At 43.8% G+C, this 20,689-nt stretch overlaps 2 protein-coding genes across 4 annotated transcripts; both read right to left on the reverse strand.

Annotated features, from left to right (window-relative positions):
• Window positions 1-638: 638 nt before the first annotated feature.
• Window positions 639-7,605, reverse strand: LOC136476350 (GTP-binding protein ERG-like). 3 transcript variants are annotated; one of them, XM_066474147.1, is made up of 9 exons: window positions 6,983-7,605; window positions 6,464-6,553; window positions 5,872-6,017; window positions 5,618-5,776; window positions 5,474-5,540; window positions 2,307-2,414; window positions 2,022-2,161; window positions 1,782-1,892; window positions 639-1,582 (listed from the first exon to the last, which is right to left on the reverse strand). In XM_066474147.1, exons 1-8 carry the CDS (start codon window positions 7,472-7,474, stop codon window positions 1,793-1,795), a joined length of 1,302 nt encoding a protein of 433 aa, XP_066330244.1. In that variant the 5' UTR covers window positions 7,475-7,605; the 3' UTR covers window positions 639-1,582; window positions 1,782-1,792. The 3 variants fall into 3 exon arrangements, with proteins under 3 accessions (XP_066330244.1, XP_066330245.1, XP_066330243.1); XM_066474146.1 differs by having other exon boundaries at window positions 654-1,582; window positions 1,786-1,892; XM_066474148.1 differs by lacking the exon at window positions 2,307-2,414 and having other exon boundaries at window positions 643-1,582; window positions 1,786-1,892.
• Window positions 7,606-11,704: 4,099 nt separating this feature from the next.
• On the reverse strand, window positions 11,705-14,936 carry LOC136476351 (zinc transporter 4-like). Its single transcript, XM_066474149.1, has 3 exons — window positions 14,111-14,936; window positions 13,174-13,323; window positions 11,705-12,523 (listed from the first exon to the last, which is right to left on the reverse strand). The coding sequence occupies exons 1-3, from the start codon at window positions 14,870-14,872 to the stop codon at window positions 12,218-12,220; spliced, it is 1,218 nt and encodes a 405-aa protein (XP_066330246.1). The 5' UTR covers window positions 14,873-14,936; the 3' UTR covers window positions 11,705-12,217.
• Between the last annotated feature and the right edge of the window lie 5,753 nt (window positions 14,937-20,689).

The raw sequence follows: 20,689 nt of genomic DNA on the forward strand, positions 1-20,689 counted from the left end.
AAAGTTTGCAAAATATGGTATTTGTGCACTGTTGGATAATTCTCAGTCAAAAAGTTTGTGAAATATGGTATTTGTGGATTCTTGGATAATTCAGTCACAAAATTTGTGAAATAAGGTATTTGTGGACTGTTGGATAATTCTCAAAAAGTTTGCCAAATATGGTATCTGTGGACTGTTGGATAATTCTCAGTCAAAAAGTTTGTGAAATGGTATTTGGATACTCTTGGATAATTCTCAGTCAAAAAGTTTGCCAAATATGGTATTGGGGACTGTTGGATATTCTTAGATTCAGTCAAAAAAGTTTGCCAACTATGGTATTTGGGGACTGTTAGTGATGCTGATGACCTTGAATGGTCATGTCTCCTCTTTATTTTTTCATTCATGTGGTCATAGGTCACACAACAACAAAAAATATTGTTCCGTATCGCCGAAAGAGACCCACCAGCATTACACCACGTGCACGCCCTGGGTAGCACCCTATGAAACGCCATCAGAATTCGCCGAGATCCATATTTATCAACTTCCTTGCCTATGTCATCAAGTTCTCGAGCTTTTTTCATGAAAGTAACTATGAAAAACTCGTCGATGCTCAAGTTTTTCAGCTTGCCTCGGCTAGACCTACAGATATACCCAAGAAAGGCAGAACTTTGCATGAAGTAATAATCTTGAAAATAAGAGAAAAACTTGGAGCTTTCCATTTCGAACGATTACAAGAACAAAGCTGCTTTCTCAAAGAAAAAAAAAAGAAAAGAAAGCGGCAGGGTACAAGCAGGGCTAGGACCTTCGTCAGTTGAGTCTGTTTCAACAGCTCTTCGGTCCTTCCAGTTGAGTCTGTGCCCAGTTGCGATGGAGCCGTAGCCGCCTGCAGATGCCATTGGAGGCTACGATGCTGCAATTGGTCACGGTCACGGTCACGGTCACGGGCTCACGGCTATTGCATGTAGCTTTCAGTAGTAGAATTGCGATGTAAAATATCACTGTTTCAATGTGACTAGAATAAATCATCAATTAAACCTAATGAAAAGGGCGGCAAGTCAACGATCGTGCAGTTTACAAGGTAGAGCACCACCGGATTTCATCCTGAAATTTCTACTGTTCAGTTCAGAATACTGCGGCAAACCAGCAGCTCAACGTCGGACATGACATGCCCGATCATCATATTATTACAACACTGTTTAAATAGCCTATAGAAAAATACAGGCCGAGACCCGAGGAAGAGAGGGACTACTTTTCGAATCAGAAAGTGGTAAAACGGTGTCAGTGGTCTAGCACAGACGTATCTGTATATAACAAACCCAAGATTCACCATGTGGTGCAGCAGCTCGCCATTCGGCAAGCCATTTCCTTGTCACCACTGGCATGTGAATTGTTGCCGATATATCTTTTCTCTAGAAATCAAGGCTCCACACGCTTGGGTATAGCTCAGTGCCTCCATTAGATCCTAGATCCAAAGTTCTATCCAAGCAGTCACTGGAACTGATGCACCCAAGCACCACTTGCTGCTAACCATGTCTCCTGAATACATTGTGCCAACACTGCACTGCAGTTCTCAGATCACTTGCAGTCTATACAGGCACTAAAACTGCAGAAAACAATATATTATTCCTTCAGAGAAATCAACTGTGGCTCAAAGGGGGATCAGATCAGCAGATTGAACAAAAAAATAATGATGCGAACTTGGAGTGGTTGTTTAGGGATTTTCAAGCATTTCTAGCGAAGATGGTAACATGCCGGCAAGATAGAGTACTGTAACAGAGTGATGAATGAAATGTGAAACATACTCACAATCTGTTCAAGCATTTCTCTTTTTCGCAACTCTAACTTGGAGAATTAGATGGACATCTCTCTTGAATATGGACCTCAGTTCTTCATTGGCTTCAATACCAATTCTCCTGACAGATTTGTCCCATCAGATATATTAATACATGATGAATAGTTCTAATAATGTAGATGTTAATTGGCAAAATACACAATTGCCATTCCAACGTAGTAGCAACTTTTTCCATAAGAGAATGCCTCACCCTATCTTAGAGCCATTTTTACCAACAAGAATCTGACGTTGGCTTTGCTTTGGTGCAATGAAGTGCTGCTCTACCCTAAGAGAACCATCTTTTAGCTCCTTCCAACCCATCAGACGATGCTCAATTACATAGGGGATCTCCTGTAAAAGGTCAGACATGAGCAAATAAATTTCATTTGAATTCAAATTTCATTGTAGAATTCCTGTAGAAGGTCATTCATTGATAAACATATTCTATTTGAATTAAAGAGAGCCAATTTGCATATTCGAAATGCAAAGGAATTACTTGGTGGATGTGATGCAGCATCTTCTCCCGCACAACCTCCAACGATATGGTTTTCATTACCTCTTCAGTCATTACAGTTGGTTCTTCATCCCAAGGTCTTCTTACTGCCTAAAAGCAAAGGCATATGTTGTCTCAACATAGCAGGTCCCAAGCCCTGATAAAGGAAGAGGGTTGTGATAGGCATGACGAGCCAACGTTAAATCTAGCCATTCTAATGGAGATGAAACCCGAAAATCTTAACATAAGCTTTTGGTGGCAGACTTTCTTTTTCTGTTGCGTGCCCGTAGGGATAAACAAGCTAAGATTGAAAGAACAAAGTGGTGGAAACTGAAAGGGGAGACGTCAGAGGTATTCAGGAAAAGGGTTATCAAAGAGGACACAAACAAGATGTGGGAGAAGATGGCAACCAACATTCGGAAGGTGGCCTCAGAGGTGTGTGGAGTAAACAAAGAAAGTGGAGGCGAGGCTAAAGATACTTGGTGGTGGAACGAGGAAGTCCAAAGGGCTATTAAGGAGAAGAAAGAATGCTATAGACGCTTGTACCATGACAGGAGTGTTGACAACATAGAGAAGTATAAGGTGGCAAAGAAGACTGCAAAGCGAGCTGTAAGTGTAGCAAAGGGTAGAGCGTACGAGGATCTTTACCAACATTTGAGTACGAAGGAAGGAGAGAAGGACATTTATAGGATGGCTAAGGTTCGTGAGAGAAAGACAAGGGACTTCATCCAAGTTAAGTACATTAAGGATGAAAGGAAGCATCTCTTGGTGAAGGAGGATGAGATCCGACATCGATGGCAAGAGTATTTTGACAAATTGTTCAATGGTGAGAATATGAACACAACCTTTCAGTTGGATGACTCTTTTGATGACACCAATAGGCGCTTTGTGCGGAGAATCCAAGAATCTGAGGTCAGAGAGACGTTGAAAAGGATGAAAGGAGATAAGACGATAGGACCGGATGGTATCCCAATCGAGGTGTGGAGATGTCTCGGGGACATAGCTATAGTATGGCTAACCAAGCTGTTCAACCATATTTTTCGATCGAACAAGATGCCTGATAAGTGGAGGAGAAGTATATTGGTACCGATCTACAAGAATAAAGAGGATATTCAAAGTTGTACTAATTACCGGGGAATTAAGTTGATGAGCCATACTATGAAGCTATGGGAGAGAGTTATCGAGCATCGCTTGAGAGCAATAACGCGGGTCTCTATGAATCAATTTGGTTTCATGCCCGGAAGGTCAACCATGAAAGCCATTTTCTTAATAAGACAAGTTATGGAGCGGTATAGGGAGAAGAAGAAGGACCTACACATGGTTTTTATTGACTTGGAGAAAGCTTATGATAAAATACCAAGGAATGTTATGTGGTGGGCTTTGGACAAACATAAAGTCCCAACGAAGTACGTCGGGCTCATTAAGGACATGTACAACAATGTTGTGACTAGAGTTCGAACAGGTGATGGAGATACGGATGACTTCCCGATTAGGATAGGACTACATCAAGGGTCAACTTTGAGCCCTTATTTATTTGCCTTAGTGATGGATGAGGTCACAAGGGACATACAAGGGGACATCCCTTGGTGTATGCTTTTCGCGTATGATGTAGTGCTAGTTGATGAAAGCTGGACAGGAGTGAATCAGAAACTAGAGTTATGGCGGGAGACTTTGGAGTCCAAAGGTTTTAGACTCAGTAGAACTAAAACTGAGTATATGAGATGTGACTTCAGCACTACTACTCGGGAGGAGGAAGATATTAGTTTGGAAGGTCAAGTAGTGCCTAGGAAAGATACCTTTCGATATTTAGGATCAATGCTACAGAGAGACGAGGATATTGATGAAGATGTTAGCCATAGAATCAAAGCAGGGTGGATGAAGTGGCGGCAAGCATCTACTGTCCTATGTGACAAAAGGGTACCACAGAAGCTAAAAGGCAAGTTTTATAGGACGACGATTAGACCTGCTATGTTGTATGGTGCAGAATGTTGGCCTACGAAAAGAAGACATGTTCAACAGATAAGTGTCGCGGAAATGCGTATGTTGCGTTGGATTTGCGGTCATACAAGGAGTCGAGTTCGGAACGATGATATACGTGATAGATTACGGGTAGCACCAATTGAAGAAAAGCTTGTCCAACACCGGTTGAGATGGTTTGGACATGTCCAAAGGAGACCTTCAGAGACACCGGTGTGTAGTGGAATCCTAAGCCAGAATAGTAACGTGAATAGAGGTAGAGGAAGACCGAAGTTGACTTGGGTAGAGGCAATAAAAGGAGACTTGAAATGATGGAATATACCCAAAGACTTAGCCTTAGATAGAAGTGCTTGGAAGATAGTTATTCACGTGCCTGAGCCTTGATTGCTTCTACTAGGTTTCAACTCTAGCCTACCCCAACTTGTTTGGGACTTAAAGGCTTTGTTATTGTTGTTGTTGTTGTTGTTGTTGTTGTATAACTAGAGTATTTATTGAAGTTACATAAGGATTGATAGTGCTAAATAATTAGTAAACAAACACAGAATTTTTAAAGATTCAGTTCTAATTTTCAAGGGGAAATAAAAGTAAATTACTTACTGAGTCAAGAATATTATTTTAGGATGAATGCATGCAACACACTTTTTAAACTTCAAACCGAGTAATCTAAATGTACATAAGAGGCTACATAAAAAAGGTGACCACTAAGTAAATCAACTAGAGAACATTGAAACAAGTCTATTTTTTAACTTCCAAACAGAGAGAACATAGCTCATTAGCATCACATAGAATAATCAACTACACCATAGTTATGTAGTGCACATCAAAACATCAGCAAAATGATACTACAGACTGGCCAGTTCAGATCCTTATTGCAAATACTACACAACCTATACAAAGAAGAAGAATCTCACAGCATGGCAGAATTGTAGTTTGTTTATATTGTATTATTATGTATTAGTATTTGAACAATTCCATACGACAATGGCATTGCAGTTCTAAAAATATATCATAAAGAATTAACTGTCAAAATTCAGTTTTGGACATCATAACCAATCAAACTTCACCTTATAACAATAACAGAGGGGTATTATCTAAGCAAAAGAACTTAGCATATAACTCATCAAGTTCTACTCTTCAAGATTCAGAAAGGTAAGGCAAACTGGCAGACGAACAATAGGTATAGAAGAAAATACCTGGTCCATCAAGTACTGTACAAGGTCTTTCACTCCCTTGCCTTTTAGCCCAGATACCATGAAGTACCTAGCATTACCAGAATTTCAATAAGGCAAGTGGAATTGTAGAAAGAACAAAGTAAACCTACAGAAGACTAATGAAACCTTTCATATCCAGGAAGATCTTCAAATTCTTTTGCAACTTTAAGGAGGTCCTTCTTGTCTTTCACCAGGTCAACCTTATTCATGCACAATATACGCCTCTGGTTTGGGTTCACCTCCATACCCAAACGTTTGATTAACTTTATAACACGTGAATCAGGCCTGCATAAATGAAAACATAGTTTAGAAGTGCAGTGCACTTGCCATGAGTTCTAATAAAATGAAAAAAAATTAAACAAAATGTGACGAAGACTTACAGAGTAAGATGCCTATTGACATCGAACATGACTATTAGTAAATCATAGAGGTTAATTGAGCTCCAGGCACTCTCCACACGAACTGTGACATCCCTATAAGGAAATCCATGGTGCCCTAACATGAGCCCTGGGGTGTCAAAAAAGCACTGCAGAGAATTTTATTAGCTGAATACAAGACATCTGTACAGCAAGTACTGATAGGCATACATATTAGAAGCAGGTTCTTGTTTTTTTGTGTTATATTAATGGTTCTACAATGGATAAATAAGAACACATGATTCAGCCTAGAATTTTGTTAATTAAGATATATTAAATAGAGACAGATCAAGACATGAAGATGCACCACTATCTGACATGAGAGGATTTGTTACGCAATTAATATCTTGCACGGCAGAAATAAAACACTAGTTTCATATAATATTTGAGGCAACACATGTCCAAAATCCAGTTAATTGCAAACACAAAACGCCCTAGCTATGTTAAAGAAATTTCAAGGAAATTATATGGTTAAGTCAAAAGTTGAAGATGTGGTTTCATTTCCTACTAGGCTGCCAGCACAATAATAATAAATAAACTTAATAAAATGACATACTATCTGTGTGTTCCCTTTTGTTAGCACCCCCAAAATTTCGTGAGTCGTAGTATTTGTCTTGCGGGAGACTGCAGCCACTTTTGTCCCAACCTGAATCCAAAGATAAAGGGATCATAAGATATCATTTTGATCAGCTAATGACTTTACTGAACTCTAAAATTTCTATCGGAAAATTCATTACAAGTATCAATTGTAACATCCATTATTAGTTTTTTACTGATTGGCAAAATAATCCAAGTTAAAATGCAGAGACTGGTATAAGTCATACACATATATTTTCAAGGGGTGGAGGCACAAAGGATAATGTGTCGAACTGTGCATGACCTGAACAGCAGAACAATGGTACTGTCAGAGCCTGAGTAATAGCCATTTTCGAATGGAAGTCCGGAACTAAGACTATCATCAGCTCATACCCACACCAACAGAAGATTTGCAGAATTAGTAACCCTATGATCGAGGCCTAGTAGAAATGACTGCTAACAGCTACTGAACATTCGTTTAGAAGCCGTTCGTTCGTACCATGGTATTTGTGAGCGAGGACTTGCCGGCGTTGGGCGCGCCGACAATGCCAACGGAAAGCGACATCTGGTCTTCTTCCCTGACCTCCCCGAAATCCTCTTCATCCTCGTCGGGCGGCTCCATCGCCGCATCGAGCAGCGCGAGCGCCACGTCCCGCGAGCGGTCCTCGTCCTCCTCCTCAACGGCGGCCCCGCCAGGCCCCTTACCAAAGAGCGCCTCGTCAGCGCGCGCGCGGAGGGAGGGGTCGAACCGGAGCTTCCTCAGCGCGGCGACGGGATTGTTGATTTTTCGGGAGGGGGCGGGGCCCGGGGTCGGGAGGGCGTAGTCGGCGCTGTCGAAGTCGGCATCGGCAGCCGGGGCCGGGGCGGAGTCGGAGTCCGAGGACGCGGCCGCCGAGGAGGTGGAGAGGAGGCGGAGAGGGGTGGGGGTACCGGGAGCGGGGTTGAGGGATAGGGTTTGGAGCGGGCGGAGGGCTTGGAGGAAGCGGCGCATGGCTGCGGAGGAGGAGAAGGCGGCCGCAGCGGCGGCGGGACGGCGGAGGGTTTAAGGGAGGGGTATTTTGGGGAAACGCAGAGGTGCGACCGTGCGAGGACGCCGAGAAGGAAGAAGAGGCAGTGGTCTGGACTCTCGTATGTGGCGGGCGAAGCGGCCCTTTGGGCCATTTTCTGACCAACGGTTATTGAGCATTGCCTGACAGAAAAAAAAAATCCACTCTCTTTTTTTTCCTCTTTATAAACTCTAAAACCAAACAACTTACCTTTATAACTTTTAAAACTGCTCAAATAACCTTCCTATCCTGATTTGTAATTAGTTTTGAAGGTGTCTATCTTTTTTCTAGTTAAAAAATTGGTAAATACTGCATATGGTAAGGTTTTTAAACATAGAAAATGTCTTTAAACTTTTACAAAATTTTAAAAATTCTAGATATAGACCATTATACAAAAATCTAAACAAAATATCTAGATCTCATGAAAAAATCTTTAAATTTTTCAAAAACTAGATTGAGCTCTAGAAAAATAGAAAAACATCTAGAAGATTCCTAAAACATTCTAATTAGTGTATAAACATGTTTTAAAAACTTTGCGCGAAAAATATGATGCAAGCGGCATGCAACATGCCAACATACATTAATGCTTTGTTGGTTGCGTATTCTGTTTTTTACTGTTAAAAGTTTTCAAACCTTGTTTACATATCAATTAGAATGGCTTGAGAATTTTCTAGATTCTTCTAGATATTTTGTGTTTTCGTAGAGTTAAATCTATTTTTGAAGCTGAAATCTCTAGTTTGATTTTGGTGAATTGATGAAACCCTAAGTGTTAACCTAGTTTATCAAGTGATCATGAAATAGATAGCACATTCCAAGTGGTGAAGCAAATGAAGATCATGACATGATGATAGTGATGCCATGGTGATGATCAAGTGCTTGGACTTGAAAAGAAGAAAGAGAAAAATAAAAGGCTCAAGGCAAAGGTACAAATGGTACGAGCTATTTTATTTTGGTGATCAAGACACTTAGAGAGTGTGATCATATTTAGATTCGATAGCCGTACTATTAAGAGGGGTGAAACTCGTATCGGAATGCGGTTACCAAAGTACCACTAGATGCTCTACCTCATTGCGCATGCATTTAGGATCTAGTGGAGTGCTAACACCCTTGAAAATATTTGTGAAAGTATGCTAACATATGTGCACAAGGTGATACACTTGGTGGTTGGCACATTTGAGCAAGGGTAAGGATCTTCACCGGAGCCCTAGACAGAAAAGATGAAAGTCACTGTAAGTGACCGAATGCTGGTCTCGGTTGGACCGGAGCGTTCGGTCAGTGGCAGCAGAGGGCATGCATTTCGGTCTCATGACCGGACGCTAGGTCGCTCAGCGACCGGACGCTGGAAGGTTGCGTCCGGTCATGCTGACGTGGCAGCATAGAGGAAGACACCGTGTGACTGGACGCTGGTTGTGTCCGATCAAGCATGACCGGACACGTCCGGTCGGAAAAAATCGTTTCTGGAAGCTTACTGGAAACGACCGGACGCTGGGGGTTCAGCGTCCGGTCACTGTTAGCTGCTGCGTCCGGTGGTCTTCTGACCGTTGAGATCGGGCGCACAACATTTGAAGAGAGGGACACGTGGTGTGCATCGCATGACCGAACGCTGAGGTCCAGCGTCTGGTCGATCTGACCGGTGCGTCCGGTCGGCCCGTGTTCAGCCCAGTGAAGGAGTACAACGGCTCTATTTCGTGGGGGCTTCTATTTAAGCCCCTATGGCCGGCTCAAGCTCACTCTCTTGACCATTTGCATTGACATAACAACCTTGTGAGCTTAGCCAAAGCCCTCTCACTCATCTCCATCATAGATTCATCATCTTTGAGAGTTTGGGAGAGAATCCAAGTGCATTGCTTGAGTGTTTGCATCTAGAGACACTTGGTTTTCGTGTTTCGCTGCGTGATTCGCATGTTACTCGTGGCAGTTGCTGCCACCTAGACGGCTTGAAGTAGCGAGGATCGTTGAGCGGAGGGTGGTGATTGTCTCCAGTTCCGATCGTGGTAATTGTGAGGGGTTCTTGACTTTTCCCCGATGGAGAGCCAAAAGGTACTCTAGTAGATTGCTCGTGGCTTAAGTGATCCTCATCTTGTGTTGGTTGTGCGGCACCCTATTGAGGGTTTGGCGTGTGATGCCAATTAGCGCGTGAACCTCCAAGTGAATGAATCGCCACAACGAGGAGTAGCTTGTCGGCAAGCAAGTGAACCTCGGTAAAAATTATTGTGTTCATCATTTGATTCCGAGGTGATTGGTCTTCATTGTTATTCATTCTTGTGATTGATTGGCTCCTTCCTCGACACGGTGGTATAACATTCTTACTCACTCTCTTTACATTACCGTAAACTAGTTGTCAAGCTCTTTAGTGTAGCTAGTTGTGAAAGCTTGTTAGTTTGGTTAGTATGGCTCTTTAGTTAGCTTTTGAGAGCACACTAACTTGGTGTAGTGACATAGATATTGTGTGGATAAAAACTATATAAACTAGAATTGTGGTAGGTGGCTTGCATTTTTAGTAGGCTAGCGCAACACTTGCTTCGCCTCATAATTGTTTAACCGGTTTGTTAAGTGTTATTGTAGAAATTTTTATTAGGCTATTCACCCCTCCCCCCTCTAGCCATTAGGACCTTTCAGAAGCACCCAGTGATATTTTCATGAGCTTTAATATTTTATTTAGATTTTTTTATCTTGATCTATATCTATATTTTTTTTTAATTTTTAGAACCTTTTAGAAACACTTTCTATGGTTTTAAAACCTTACCAAGTATTTACCCATTTTTCAACTAAAAAACAAAATTGCCTTCAAACCCACTTCAAACTAAGTCAAGGATGTAATTTGAATGGTTTTGAGAGTTCAAGGAGGTAAGATGTTTGGTTTTGGAGTTCAAGTAAAAAAAGTAGATTGCAACGATAAATAAAAGAGGTAGAATAGTTTTTTTTCCTTGCTAGGTTGACACCTTATTTAGATCCCCTAGCTAATTGCAATATTAGCCAGTGATGTGGATTTACTGTCCAAGAGCATCTCTCGAAAGGGGATATTAAATATTAGCTATATTAAGGGCCTGTGTGGCAACCAGAAACGTTTCTAATTCTTGAGAATTACTAGAATCACTACCAAACGGGCCAGGTGAGAAACATTTCACTTGAGAATCACTAGAAACGTTTCTAGTTTTTATGCCTAGCAAGGAGAAACGCTAGAAATGTTTCTAGTTTTATGCCTAGCAAGGAGACACTAGAAAATGCCTAACAGGCCCACGAACCCAACCTGGCTGGGGAAAGAGCGGCCCACACAATGTCACAAAATATCAAACAGTAAATTAGCAGTTTAGAAGTCCCCCACCTGGTCACAATTTCACTAATAAAAGAATGTTGTCTAGAAGTCTACTAACTCTGTTCATCTTCTTTGTTTATTGCTTGGAGTGCACTGTTCCACGTTAGGCCGGCTCCGGCAAAATTCCAGGGTCGTAAACACACGGAATTTAGTGGACGCCAACTGGAAAACCAACAATATCTTGAGAGAGGCGTTACGTACGGATTCAAATCTTGCAAAAGTTTCGCTCCAAAGGGGGAAAAGTTCTGGCAAAAGCAGATTAAAAATGTGCGGAAGCATCCTGTTCTGTTCACCTCTGTTAACCATTGGCTCTGCAAGGAGGCAGGCAACTCACGCCAGTTGCCTCTTCCTCAGGTTCTGCGTACCTCTGTCTTCTGATCTCAGCTTGGACGGCCCCCAACTCCTTTGCACATATTCACTTCTTCAGTCAATTCTGCAGAGAATGGAATCTATGCATCAACGACATACCTGTCAACGGCTAAATGTCTACGTAATGCAGCATCATACCGCTAACGATGCACAATCAAATCAGACCTTTCGGTGTGTGTAATAACAACTTAAACTCTCAGTGCCGTGTTTCAGGTTCTACGAAGGGCATATGTTTGGAACCTGTCATTTTCCTGAGGAAACTAACAACTTAAACTCTCAGAACCTTCGTACAAGGGCATTATGTGTGGAACCTGTCATTTTCCTGGTGGACAGACCCAACATGACAGACACAAAAGTACAATAATTATTGCATGAAAAAGTTTGAAGCCAAGGTTTGAATTCTTCAACTTTAAATCACTTCTATCTAGGGAAATATGAAGGTTCAAGGAAAAAAAAAATCTTCAATTCAAATTTCACTTTCTCAATCAACAGTCACACCTATTAGAGAAATAGTACCATTCCTGGGTTTAAACTGATTCTTCAGTGAACAGATTTCCATGGAAGTTTGATCCAGCAAAAAGGAGGAACCGTGATAACAATTACTATGTACACTGCAGTTCCCTCCTAAAGGAAGTCGACCCTTCTACAGATATTTAGCCCCCAAAGATCATTGAAGAACAACTATTCTCCACCATCATTTCATTCTTGTATATTACTACACCTATTTGGTTGGCATCCTCATGGGAGCACACCATTATGCAAGATTCACATTTTGACTTCTCTAGCAATGTCCTTCAACTCTAGAACTTTGGTCACATCCAGGCCTTCTTGCTCACCTTTTTGCGCACCAAAATTCTGGTTGATGGAGATTCTACAGAAATTGATGTGTAGTGGCTACGACAAAAAATACCCCGGTGGCCATAAACTGCATCCGTGGTCCTTAGCAACGACAATGCGGAGAATTACAGTCCGCGGCATCTCTGAAGATGTATCTGACTATCTTCTACGCCCATTTGGCGAGAAATGACATGAGCCCTGCGCCGAGGAAAAGGGCGATGTACGTCGCCAGCTGAAGCTTCATGTTTGTTTGCAGCCTTGGGTTGCTGAAATCTGCTGCTAGGAGATCTACAAGCGACATGTAGATCAGAATCCCTGCTGCAGCTGCGTTGAAGACCCCTTCGACCACGAGAGCGGTGGCGCTGTGCTTGCTGTAGCTGGAAGTGATGGCGATCCCCAGCGCGATGCCCATGGGAGCGGTGAGGGAGAAGAAGATCGCCATGATCACGGTCGCTCTCGCCTTGAACTTTGCCTGCAGTAATAAGAAGTTATAATTATTTATGCTAGTATAATACAAGAAGTCTGAATTTGTTCTTTTCCAATTCTGTTCATTGAATGATGAAGGTTGAAGGGGTTCTGAATTTGCTCACAGTACAGTTCTGCCCCAAATCTGGAATATAAGATTCCAGTTAAGCTACAGGTTAAATCTCAACACCTAAAATGAAAGGTGACTGAGTAACTGACCAGCTCCAGTTCTGAAAACCCACCCAATAAAACCACCGTCGAACTGACAATTTCCGTTATCCTTGACCTGACCCGTTATCACGTGAAGCTGATACGCAAAAAATGGCAGTGAGCCACAGCCACTGGTACAGTGGCAGTAACTGCTCAGTAAGGAGTTATGAACTATGATTGTTTCAATGATTGATGGTCCTACTTCTTGGTCCTCTCCTCACTTTGTACAATGTCGCTAGTGATAGGATAAGCCCAACCTCTTCACTACAAATATCTCGGTCTATTTGTCACCTTTTGCGCATTTCTGTTAGTGGGGCATCCCCTCCTATGGCTGTCATGCCACCTATGCGTCCTTCAGTATCTGATTAATAAGCATCTAAATTTCTTTCCCTGAATGATGGTCACTCTTCACTTCAGTGTGAAGTGTAAATAGAGAAGGTTACATACCTGAACAATGCAGCCGCCAAGGCCTATGCCCTCGAAGAACTGGTGGAAGCTGAGAGCTCCAACGAGGGGCCTGATGGTGGACGGCCTCAGCGAGGCGCCCAGGGACACGCCGATGATCACCGAGTGCACCAGGATTCCCAGCTCCAGAACCTGCACCACCACCACCACCACAGAGTTTCACTTATGGTTATTGATTGAGTAAATACTCCTACCATGTTGGTTGAAGAATCTGCAAAGGGGGGGCTTGATTATGAGGCTGGGGAAGAAGAAGGCATTGTTCTGTTCCACTTGTCTGCAGCAGGATTCTCTGCCTTTAGCACCAACGGCGGGGACAGCGTCCCCTTCCTCGGACGGAGACAGTACACAAGCCTATGGGTACTGCTAGAGCTATGCACTGATTTGTCTCTTTCATCCACGAGCACTGATTTGAATTCCAATTCCAATCAATCAGCCCAAGAACATGAGCTTTTGTACGGTAGAGAATGAGGACTACTGCACTAGTAGTGCCTCTTTTACTCTGTTGGTATTCAGAGTAGTGTTTCAATCAGCCCAATCAATCAGTTTTGAGTTTTGACTGCTAACAACTACTACTGTCATTTATCAGAGCATCTTGTTATAGACAGATGACACGTATTATTTCTTATTATCATTGTGTTCACTCCTACTAGATTCAAAGTAGGTATTGATGGATTGTGTTTAGGGAAAAGGACACGTTTTTTGTATCTTCATTCATGGCATGGCATGGCATGGCGTGTGTTCTTGTTGAAATGATTGGTGCCAAATCGAAGTAGCTCGTCATATCTTTTTGCTTAATATATATCCTGTCTCAGTCCAAGTTGGAATGTTTGAATCATTAGCATGCCAGATTATTGGAAACTTTCACCAGATTTTTTTCTTTCTCTTGTGAATCGATATTGAGGGAAGGGAAGGTGCTCACCTGAGAGATCACCCTGTGCCTGATGGACACGGCGACGGAGGAGGCATCCTGAGGCGAGGGCGGGCCGGCGTGGCCGTGTCCTCCGTGATCGTGGGCCTGGCCGTGCGCGTGGCCATGCGTCGCGTGCGTGTGCACGTGGACGTGGCCGGCGTGCCCGGCGGCGCCCTCCTCGTCCCCGCCGGGCGCCGCGCCGTGCAGGCCGTCGGTGGCGGCGTCATCTACGGGGCGCGCCTTTTTGAAGTGCGAGCGCTGGTAGTATCCCGCGGCGACGGAGTCGACCATCATGGTGACCATGGCGGAGCACATGGCGACGAGGCCGGCGAAGGGGAACCCGCCGCCGACCTTGTTGGCGCCGCCGAGCGCGTCGAAGGCCGCGGGAAGGATGTGCACCATGCCGGTGGCGAGGATGACCCCCGCGGCGAACGCCTTGACGGCAAAGAAGACGTCCCCGTCGGGGCGCAGCGCGGAGGCGGAGCGGCCCAGGAGCGGGACCAGCACCCCCGCCGCGCCCGACGCCAGGATGGACGCCACCGCCACGAGCTTGAGCCGCAGCGCCCCGCGCGCGTCCTCCTCCTTGATCGCCGCCGCCGCCGCGCCGCCGCAGTCGCACCCCGCGGCCGCCTCGCTCGCGGGCGTCGTCGCTGTCGATGCCGATGCCGCGCCGACCCGGCCGGGCGTCGTCGTCGCCAGGACGAGGAGCAGTAGCACGGCGAGCCACGCCAGCGGCTGGGGAAGAGGAGCCCGAGCTCGCGCGGCGTCCATGGCGTGTCGTGGGCGTGCGCCTGGCGAGTGAGAGGAGTAGAGGACAGAGGAGGGAGTCGGCGCCCCGCGCGCGCTGAGCTTTATAAGCTCCACGCGCACACGAGTGACGAGTGTGGTGACATGGTGAGCTCACTCCTGCATCGCCGCTACGAAGCGTGGTGGACTGGTGGGCCCCGAGCAGCGTGGACCGTCCGATCCGGGGTGTGTGGGGCCCTCTGCAACTGCGTTGGTGTTGCCGCGGCCCTTTTGTCATGATTGTTTTGTTTGGAAAAGCGGATAGGTTTGCCACCCTGTTGACACGGCTCGAGTTTTTCGTTTTTCTGCCCAAGACAAAGCTTGGAGGTTATTCATTGATTATATTTACACGTTTCAAACACTCAATGTGCCTGAAATGGCGACCCGCTCCCACGCCTACGATGCCCGCACCCCGCGGCCGACTGTGCCCATGCTACCCCCACCACCTTGTGCCCACGCCTGCGCGCGTCCGCACCCCACCGGAGACGACGACGACGATGGTAGCAGCAGCGGCCTCCCTCTCCGGCCTCTCCCCCTCTTTCTTCTGCAAATCCGGCGGCCATAGAAGGGGTTATGGGGAGAGGCAGGCCGACCGGGCAGTGAGAACAGGGGCGGGCGACTTCTGGTCCTAGCGGCGGTGGAGGTGGTTGGGCTAGGTCACGCCAGGGGCGTCACGGTTGTGCTCGCCGGAGTTGGAGAAGATAGCGACAACACGAGGAGGGAAGGGAAGGAGGAGACCACCGTAGGCACGGTAGGGTTGGCGGAGCTCCAGCGAGACCCTCCCGCGCCGCGGCAGGGTGGTGGACGGCGGCGGAGGTAGGGTCACGTGGGTCGGGGCGACTGGATGAAGGAAGAAGAGGAATAGGGCGGGTCAATGGAGCATTGGATCAAGATCCAACAACTGAGATTTGTCGTTTGAATGAATTGAAAAAATCAGACGACTGATATATAGCAGCTCCCTTATTCTTCCTTATTCGTATGTAAAATGGTTGCTATAATACCTATCCGAACAACGGTATTATAATTTGAACAATGATGAGGCATACACGTAGACCACCTATGGTATCTAACTAGAATATTTTGTGTTGGGAGGACGTTATCGCGTGATGGGTTGTGCGTTCTTGTCTTCAACCTCGCATCATTACCTCCTCCCCGCCCCTTTCTCCCTCCACGAGCCCCTCCGTCGCCCTGTCCCTCATCGTCGAGCACCCCGCCCTCGTCCTCGACCCCTGCCCTCCTCCTTGTCCTCACCCCCACCGTCGGTCACCGCCCTGCCGTGGGAGCGCTAGGGATTGCCAGAGCTCTGCCATGGCCATGCTTGTTGGTGACGCCAAGATGCCCCTGCCCCTCCCTGGCTCGGCCGCCTCTGCTGCCACAAGGGCCCCGAACCGCCAGGCTTCCTTCCCCACCGCCTGGCCAGCCTACCTCCCCCTAACCAACCCCTTCTAAGCCCACCGGAATAGGAGATGGAGGTCGCCGGAACCCTAGCTGCCAACATCGTCTTCTTCATCTCCGTCGCGGGTGCGGGAGGGAGAGGGAGACGTGCGGGAGGGAGAGGAGACGCGCGTGAGGGAGAGGAGATCCGCGGGAGGGAGGTCGTGCCGTCGTGCGACGTCGTGACAGTCGTGTAATAACTTTTTGCGTTTGTGTTGTACGTGCACAAGGTCTTCATCACCTACCGTTGAGTTTACCATGCATGCACTCCTCAGGTTAGAGGTTATGCATTACTCTCAGTTCCAAATTTTAAGTCATACTGAGTTTTTAAATACATACCTTTTCTATGTATTGAGATATATATTATATCTAGAACATCACTTTTACTGTTTATCTAGAAAAAAACATTTTGCGATACAAAAATCTAGAGAGTACTCTTGTTGCCAACAAGCCAGCGCACACAAGAAGGGGCTGGTATGGAAAAGTCAAATTTGCTGATGTCATGGTTTTTACGAAACTAAAAAAATATGTTCATAAACTAAGCATCTAAAGCGAATTCTGATTTTAGTATATTGTTTTTATAATAAATGCTTTAAAACCAGACTGCACTAGGCGTAGTTAGATTAATAAACTTTGTTAAAAAAAAACTCCGAATAAAGATAGAACCTTTTTTTTGTTATGCATGAACAACGTTCTAGGGTTTCAGGCTGCATTTGTAAGAAAAACGGTCTAACTTTAAGCAGAAGAATAATATTCCGGATTTTGGTCAATAAAATTGTAGGTTCAGTAGTAGAAAATGCATACCATAAATACCATGGAAAAATTAAGATATACTATAAAATATTTCATGAATACTGCATGAAACCTACTGTATGAGCAATCAATCGAGAACACATCATACAACATTAAAATACATAATGTATGGGATATAAATACTATGAAAAAAAATTAGAATACCTCAAGGGACAACTCAAAAATACCATGTGAATATTTCAGAATTCATCGTGCAATATCTCATAAATAATATAAACATAATATAGCAACAATTCTGAACATACCTTATAAATATTATAACGAAATAGCTAACTTGGATCAAAATACACTTATCTTGCATTGGTTACACCTAGCAAGAAAAGCCCATACCATACAGAAAGGGTGGTCGGCACATTACTCATGTCCGACTAGTCGAACTTGAAGATTGACAGGACACACCGGAGCTACGGCACACGGACAACACAACATAATTTGCAACGTCCAAAGGCCAAGACTGAGCTGATACCTGTAAAAGATCAACATCGTTAAATCTTGAAATAAATCTAAAAAATACGCGTGTCAAGCCAAGAACTTAAATCCAACTCGACAGGTTCGACAAAAAAAAAACTAACCAACTGAGGTACCATCAATTCACAACGCAACTACACAAGATGTACATAACTACTGACAAATGCGTGCAACTAGTTATTGGAGAACGTCGTTGTACACAACATGAACAAACCGCGCATGCATGTTACTACTACGCAGAACAAGCAGAGGTACAGACTATCTTCTTTATTTGCCCTTGAATAGGATTGTTATAACGACCAGCCGTGTGCCTATAGAACCACAGATCGAGGTAGGAAAACGTTGACGACATACACACGGCCATGAACATGATGAAGTTGCACATATATGGCAATTAGTTGCACCTAATCTAATAATGTTTTACAGCAATGCAAAATTCAATGCAAAAGTGTGTAAGAAAGACTCAGGAGCCGTCTGGTGGGTGGGCACGGGCACGGGCAGGGTGCCGTGTTGACACCATGTCGTCATCCACCCCTCCCCGTCCCCGGCATATATATATGTATATATTTATGCGGCTCATTCTAGCAGCTAGGCAGCCGTTCCGTTCGTTGCCCACTTTCCCTTTTTGCCTTTAAGCTCCACGGACCACGGTGGCACGCCAATTTCCAGTTCCAACCGCCAGTTTTGTTTTATTTATTTTATTTTATTTTAGGTTTGGCTCCTGTCGCTTCGGTCCACCTGAGCTTGCTTCTCATCTCGCGTCTGACGACGATTTCTAACCTTCTTGGGAGCAAGTACTAATTACTTTAGGCCATTGTAATCCAAAATGCTACTACACCACAACACCAAGATTAGCGATAGATGGTCTGACGCTAAAAGCGGCTACAGCGACAGACAATTTGACGCTAAAAAGTTATAGCGACAGACTTCTGCAGACGCCGTAAGTCCTGTCGCTCAAAATCTTTAGCGTCAGACAATGCTTTTAGCGATAGACAGTCTACTGCCCTGAATATTCATAGCGACCGATAGTTCATCGCTACTTTTTAGCGACAGATAGTCCATTGCTACTTTTTAGCGACGGACTGTGCGGTGGTATATATGGTTTTAGCGACAGCCGGTCCAACGAGACAATTTTAAATGGTTAAAAAAATAAAAATTAATCCATTAACAATTGTCCACAATAATACAAATGTCACTACACAACTAAGATTCAACTTTAATAAACATACATGCATCTTCACAAATTTGACCAAAACTTTACAACAGCTCACGTAGATAAGCTCACCATCTCATCTATTTCCTCTAGAGACAATAAAAACATCCTTCGAAAAGCACAAATTATCATACAAGATTCCACTGGTTCCACCCATCACCCGTCGGATTGTTGCCCCAATTTCATTTATTGTTCCAGATGCATCATCCATAGGGTAACAGGAATAGAGAAAAAATGCACTAAATTTTGGTCATATTTTACATGAAAAAACGAATTACATCATAAAATTAGCTAACCCGATTATAATATCAGAAAAATGATACATAAAAAGGCACTGGCTGGAAATGAAGTGTGATACAGTGATAGAACTAATGAGAATCATCAGCATCATGTATATGATTTCCACTGGACAAGAACCAGCGTTATATACTAAAGCTAGTAAAACCAGGTGGGAGTTCATATATCGTCTTTTTATCACATGTCAGCAGCACAATTATCATATTTCTAATCTACATTTCAAGAATAAAAAACTTCTTGCCAATGATTTGTAGTGCTTTTAACTTACCGCTTTTTCATATCTTCAAGAATAGCTGTTGCACCTCTACACATCTGAAAAGAACAGCAGTGAATTTCTCAATCCTAAAATAGCAGTAGTCAAATAAGCATTGAATTGAATTGGTAAACACAATTTAACTCACTGTGATTCCACAGTCACCATCGCCCACTTTACTGTCCCATTCATTTAGGCTATCCTTGAGATTGATAATTGCAGTAGCACTTGCTTCAATAGCAGCCTCCAGGATACACCCTTGCTTGCTCAGCTCCTGAGATGGAGCAAAAATCTGCAGAAGAATAACAAATCATGATAACCGAGGGACTGCAAATACATATGACAGTGTGATAAAAGACAAAAAAAAAATACAGAACAGTCTTGAAAGTTCTGTGAAAAGGGACAATGATAACAGAGCCCACAGTTTTCCCATTCTCTGGATCCGGCATTGAGAAACTGAGACGAAGCAATTGAACAAAACGGTGCTAGAATAAGTAATTGAACTTGATATGAAAAAATGGAAATATCCCAGCAACCATCAGCCATGAAAATTACCAATGAAGATATTTTTTTATGCAGAAGTTCCTATTTGACATTTCTTAAATATTGGAAAGAAACAGTATGGACATATGCTTATATATACTATTAGTTCAAACAGGGAAACACAACAAGCGTATGGGAGATTATATACATGGATTTCTGTATGATGATGCCATGGTATGCAAGAGGTCCATGCAATACACCGTCATCCGTTCCTCTTCCAGCAGTAATGTCTCCAAAGCAGAGTACAACGTGGTACTAAATGTAAAAGGATATCTCTTTTTTCATAGTAGTATACGAAAAGAGATTGATGGCATAAGATGATAGAGGTGGGTCATTCAATCGGCATATCTTTCTTTTCTCAAATGGAGACATTGGTTGCATAGTGATATGTGTAGCTCCTTACAAATCACTTAAAAACTTCTCTACTGAAAGTGATAGTAGTAGAAAAAATAAATTAATGCAGCAATATCCCTTCTCTATATGGATGAATCTCTTTTTGTCATGGTTAGTAGAAGAAATGGGGCAACAAATAGTTAAGGTCAGTGCTCACATCAGCTGACAAAGCTAAATAGAAGTTCATACATATGACAACAGTTATATATATGAAAAAATATTCATTAGTGAGAGCCCACAACAGTTGGCAAGGCTAAATAAAAGTTCATACATGGTGGTAGGCTTAGAACCACATATGACAAGGCTCTCAAGTACTCTGTTTGTCCCAATCCAAAAGACCGAGAACCTAATATATTTACGGAGAAGCCCTAAACGAAACCTCCCGATT

This window comes from Miscanthus floridulus, chromosome 8 (assembly GCF_019320115.1).
Source record: "Miscanthus floridulus cultivar M001 chromosome 8, ASM1932011v1, whole genome shotgun sequence".
NCBI classification, from domain to species: Eukaryota; Viridiplantae; Streptophyta; class Magnoliopsida; order Poales; family Poaceae; genus Miscanthus; species Miscanthus floridulus.

Coding starts and splice junctions, on each gene's coding strand:
- LOC136476350 (XM_066474147.1), bottom strand. CDS start 7,474: ATGCGCCGCTTCCTCCAAGCCCTCCGCCCGCTCCAAACCCTATCCCTC. Junction 5,777..5,871: donor GTCAATAGGCATCTTACTCT/GTAAGTCTTCGT, acceptor TCATTTATGCAG/GCCTGATTCACGTGTTATAA. Junction 2,415..5,473: donor TACAGTACTTGATGGACCAG/GTATTTTCTTCT, acceptor CTTTGCTTTTAG/GCAGTAAGAAGACCTTGGGA.
- LOC136476351 (XM_066474149.1), bottom strand. CDS start 14,872: ATGGACGCCGCGCGAGCTCGGGCTCCTCTTCCCCAGCCGCTGGCGTGG. Junction 13,324..14,110: donor GGCACAGGGTGATCTCTCAG/GTGAGCACCTTC, acceptor GTGGTGGTGCAG/GTTCTGGAGCTGGGAATCCT. Junction 12,524..13,173: donor TTGGCGGCTGCATTGTTCAG/GTATGTAACCTT, acceptor TTATTACTGCAG/GCAAAGTTCAAGGCGAGAGC.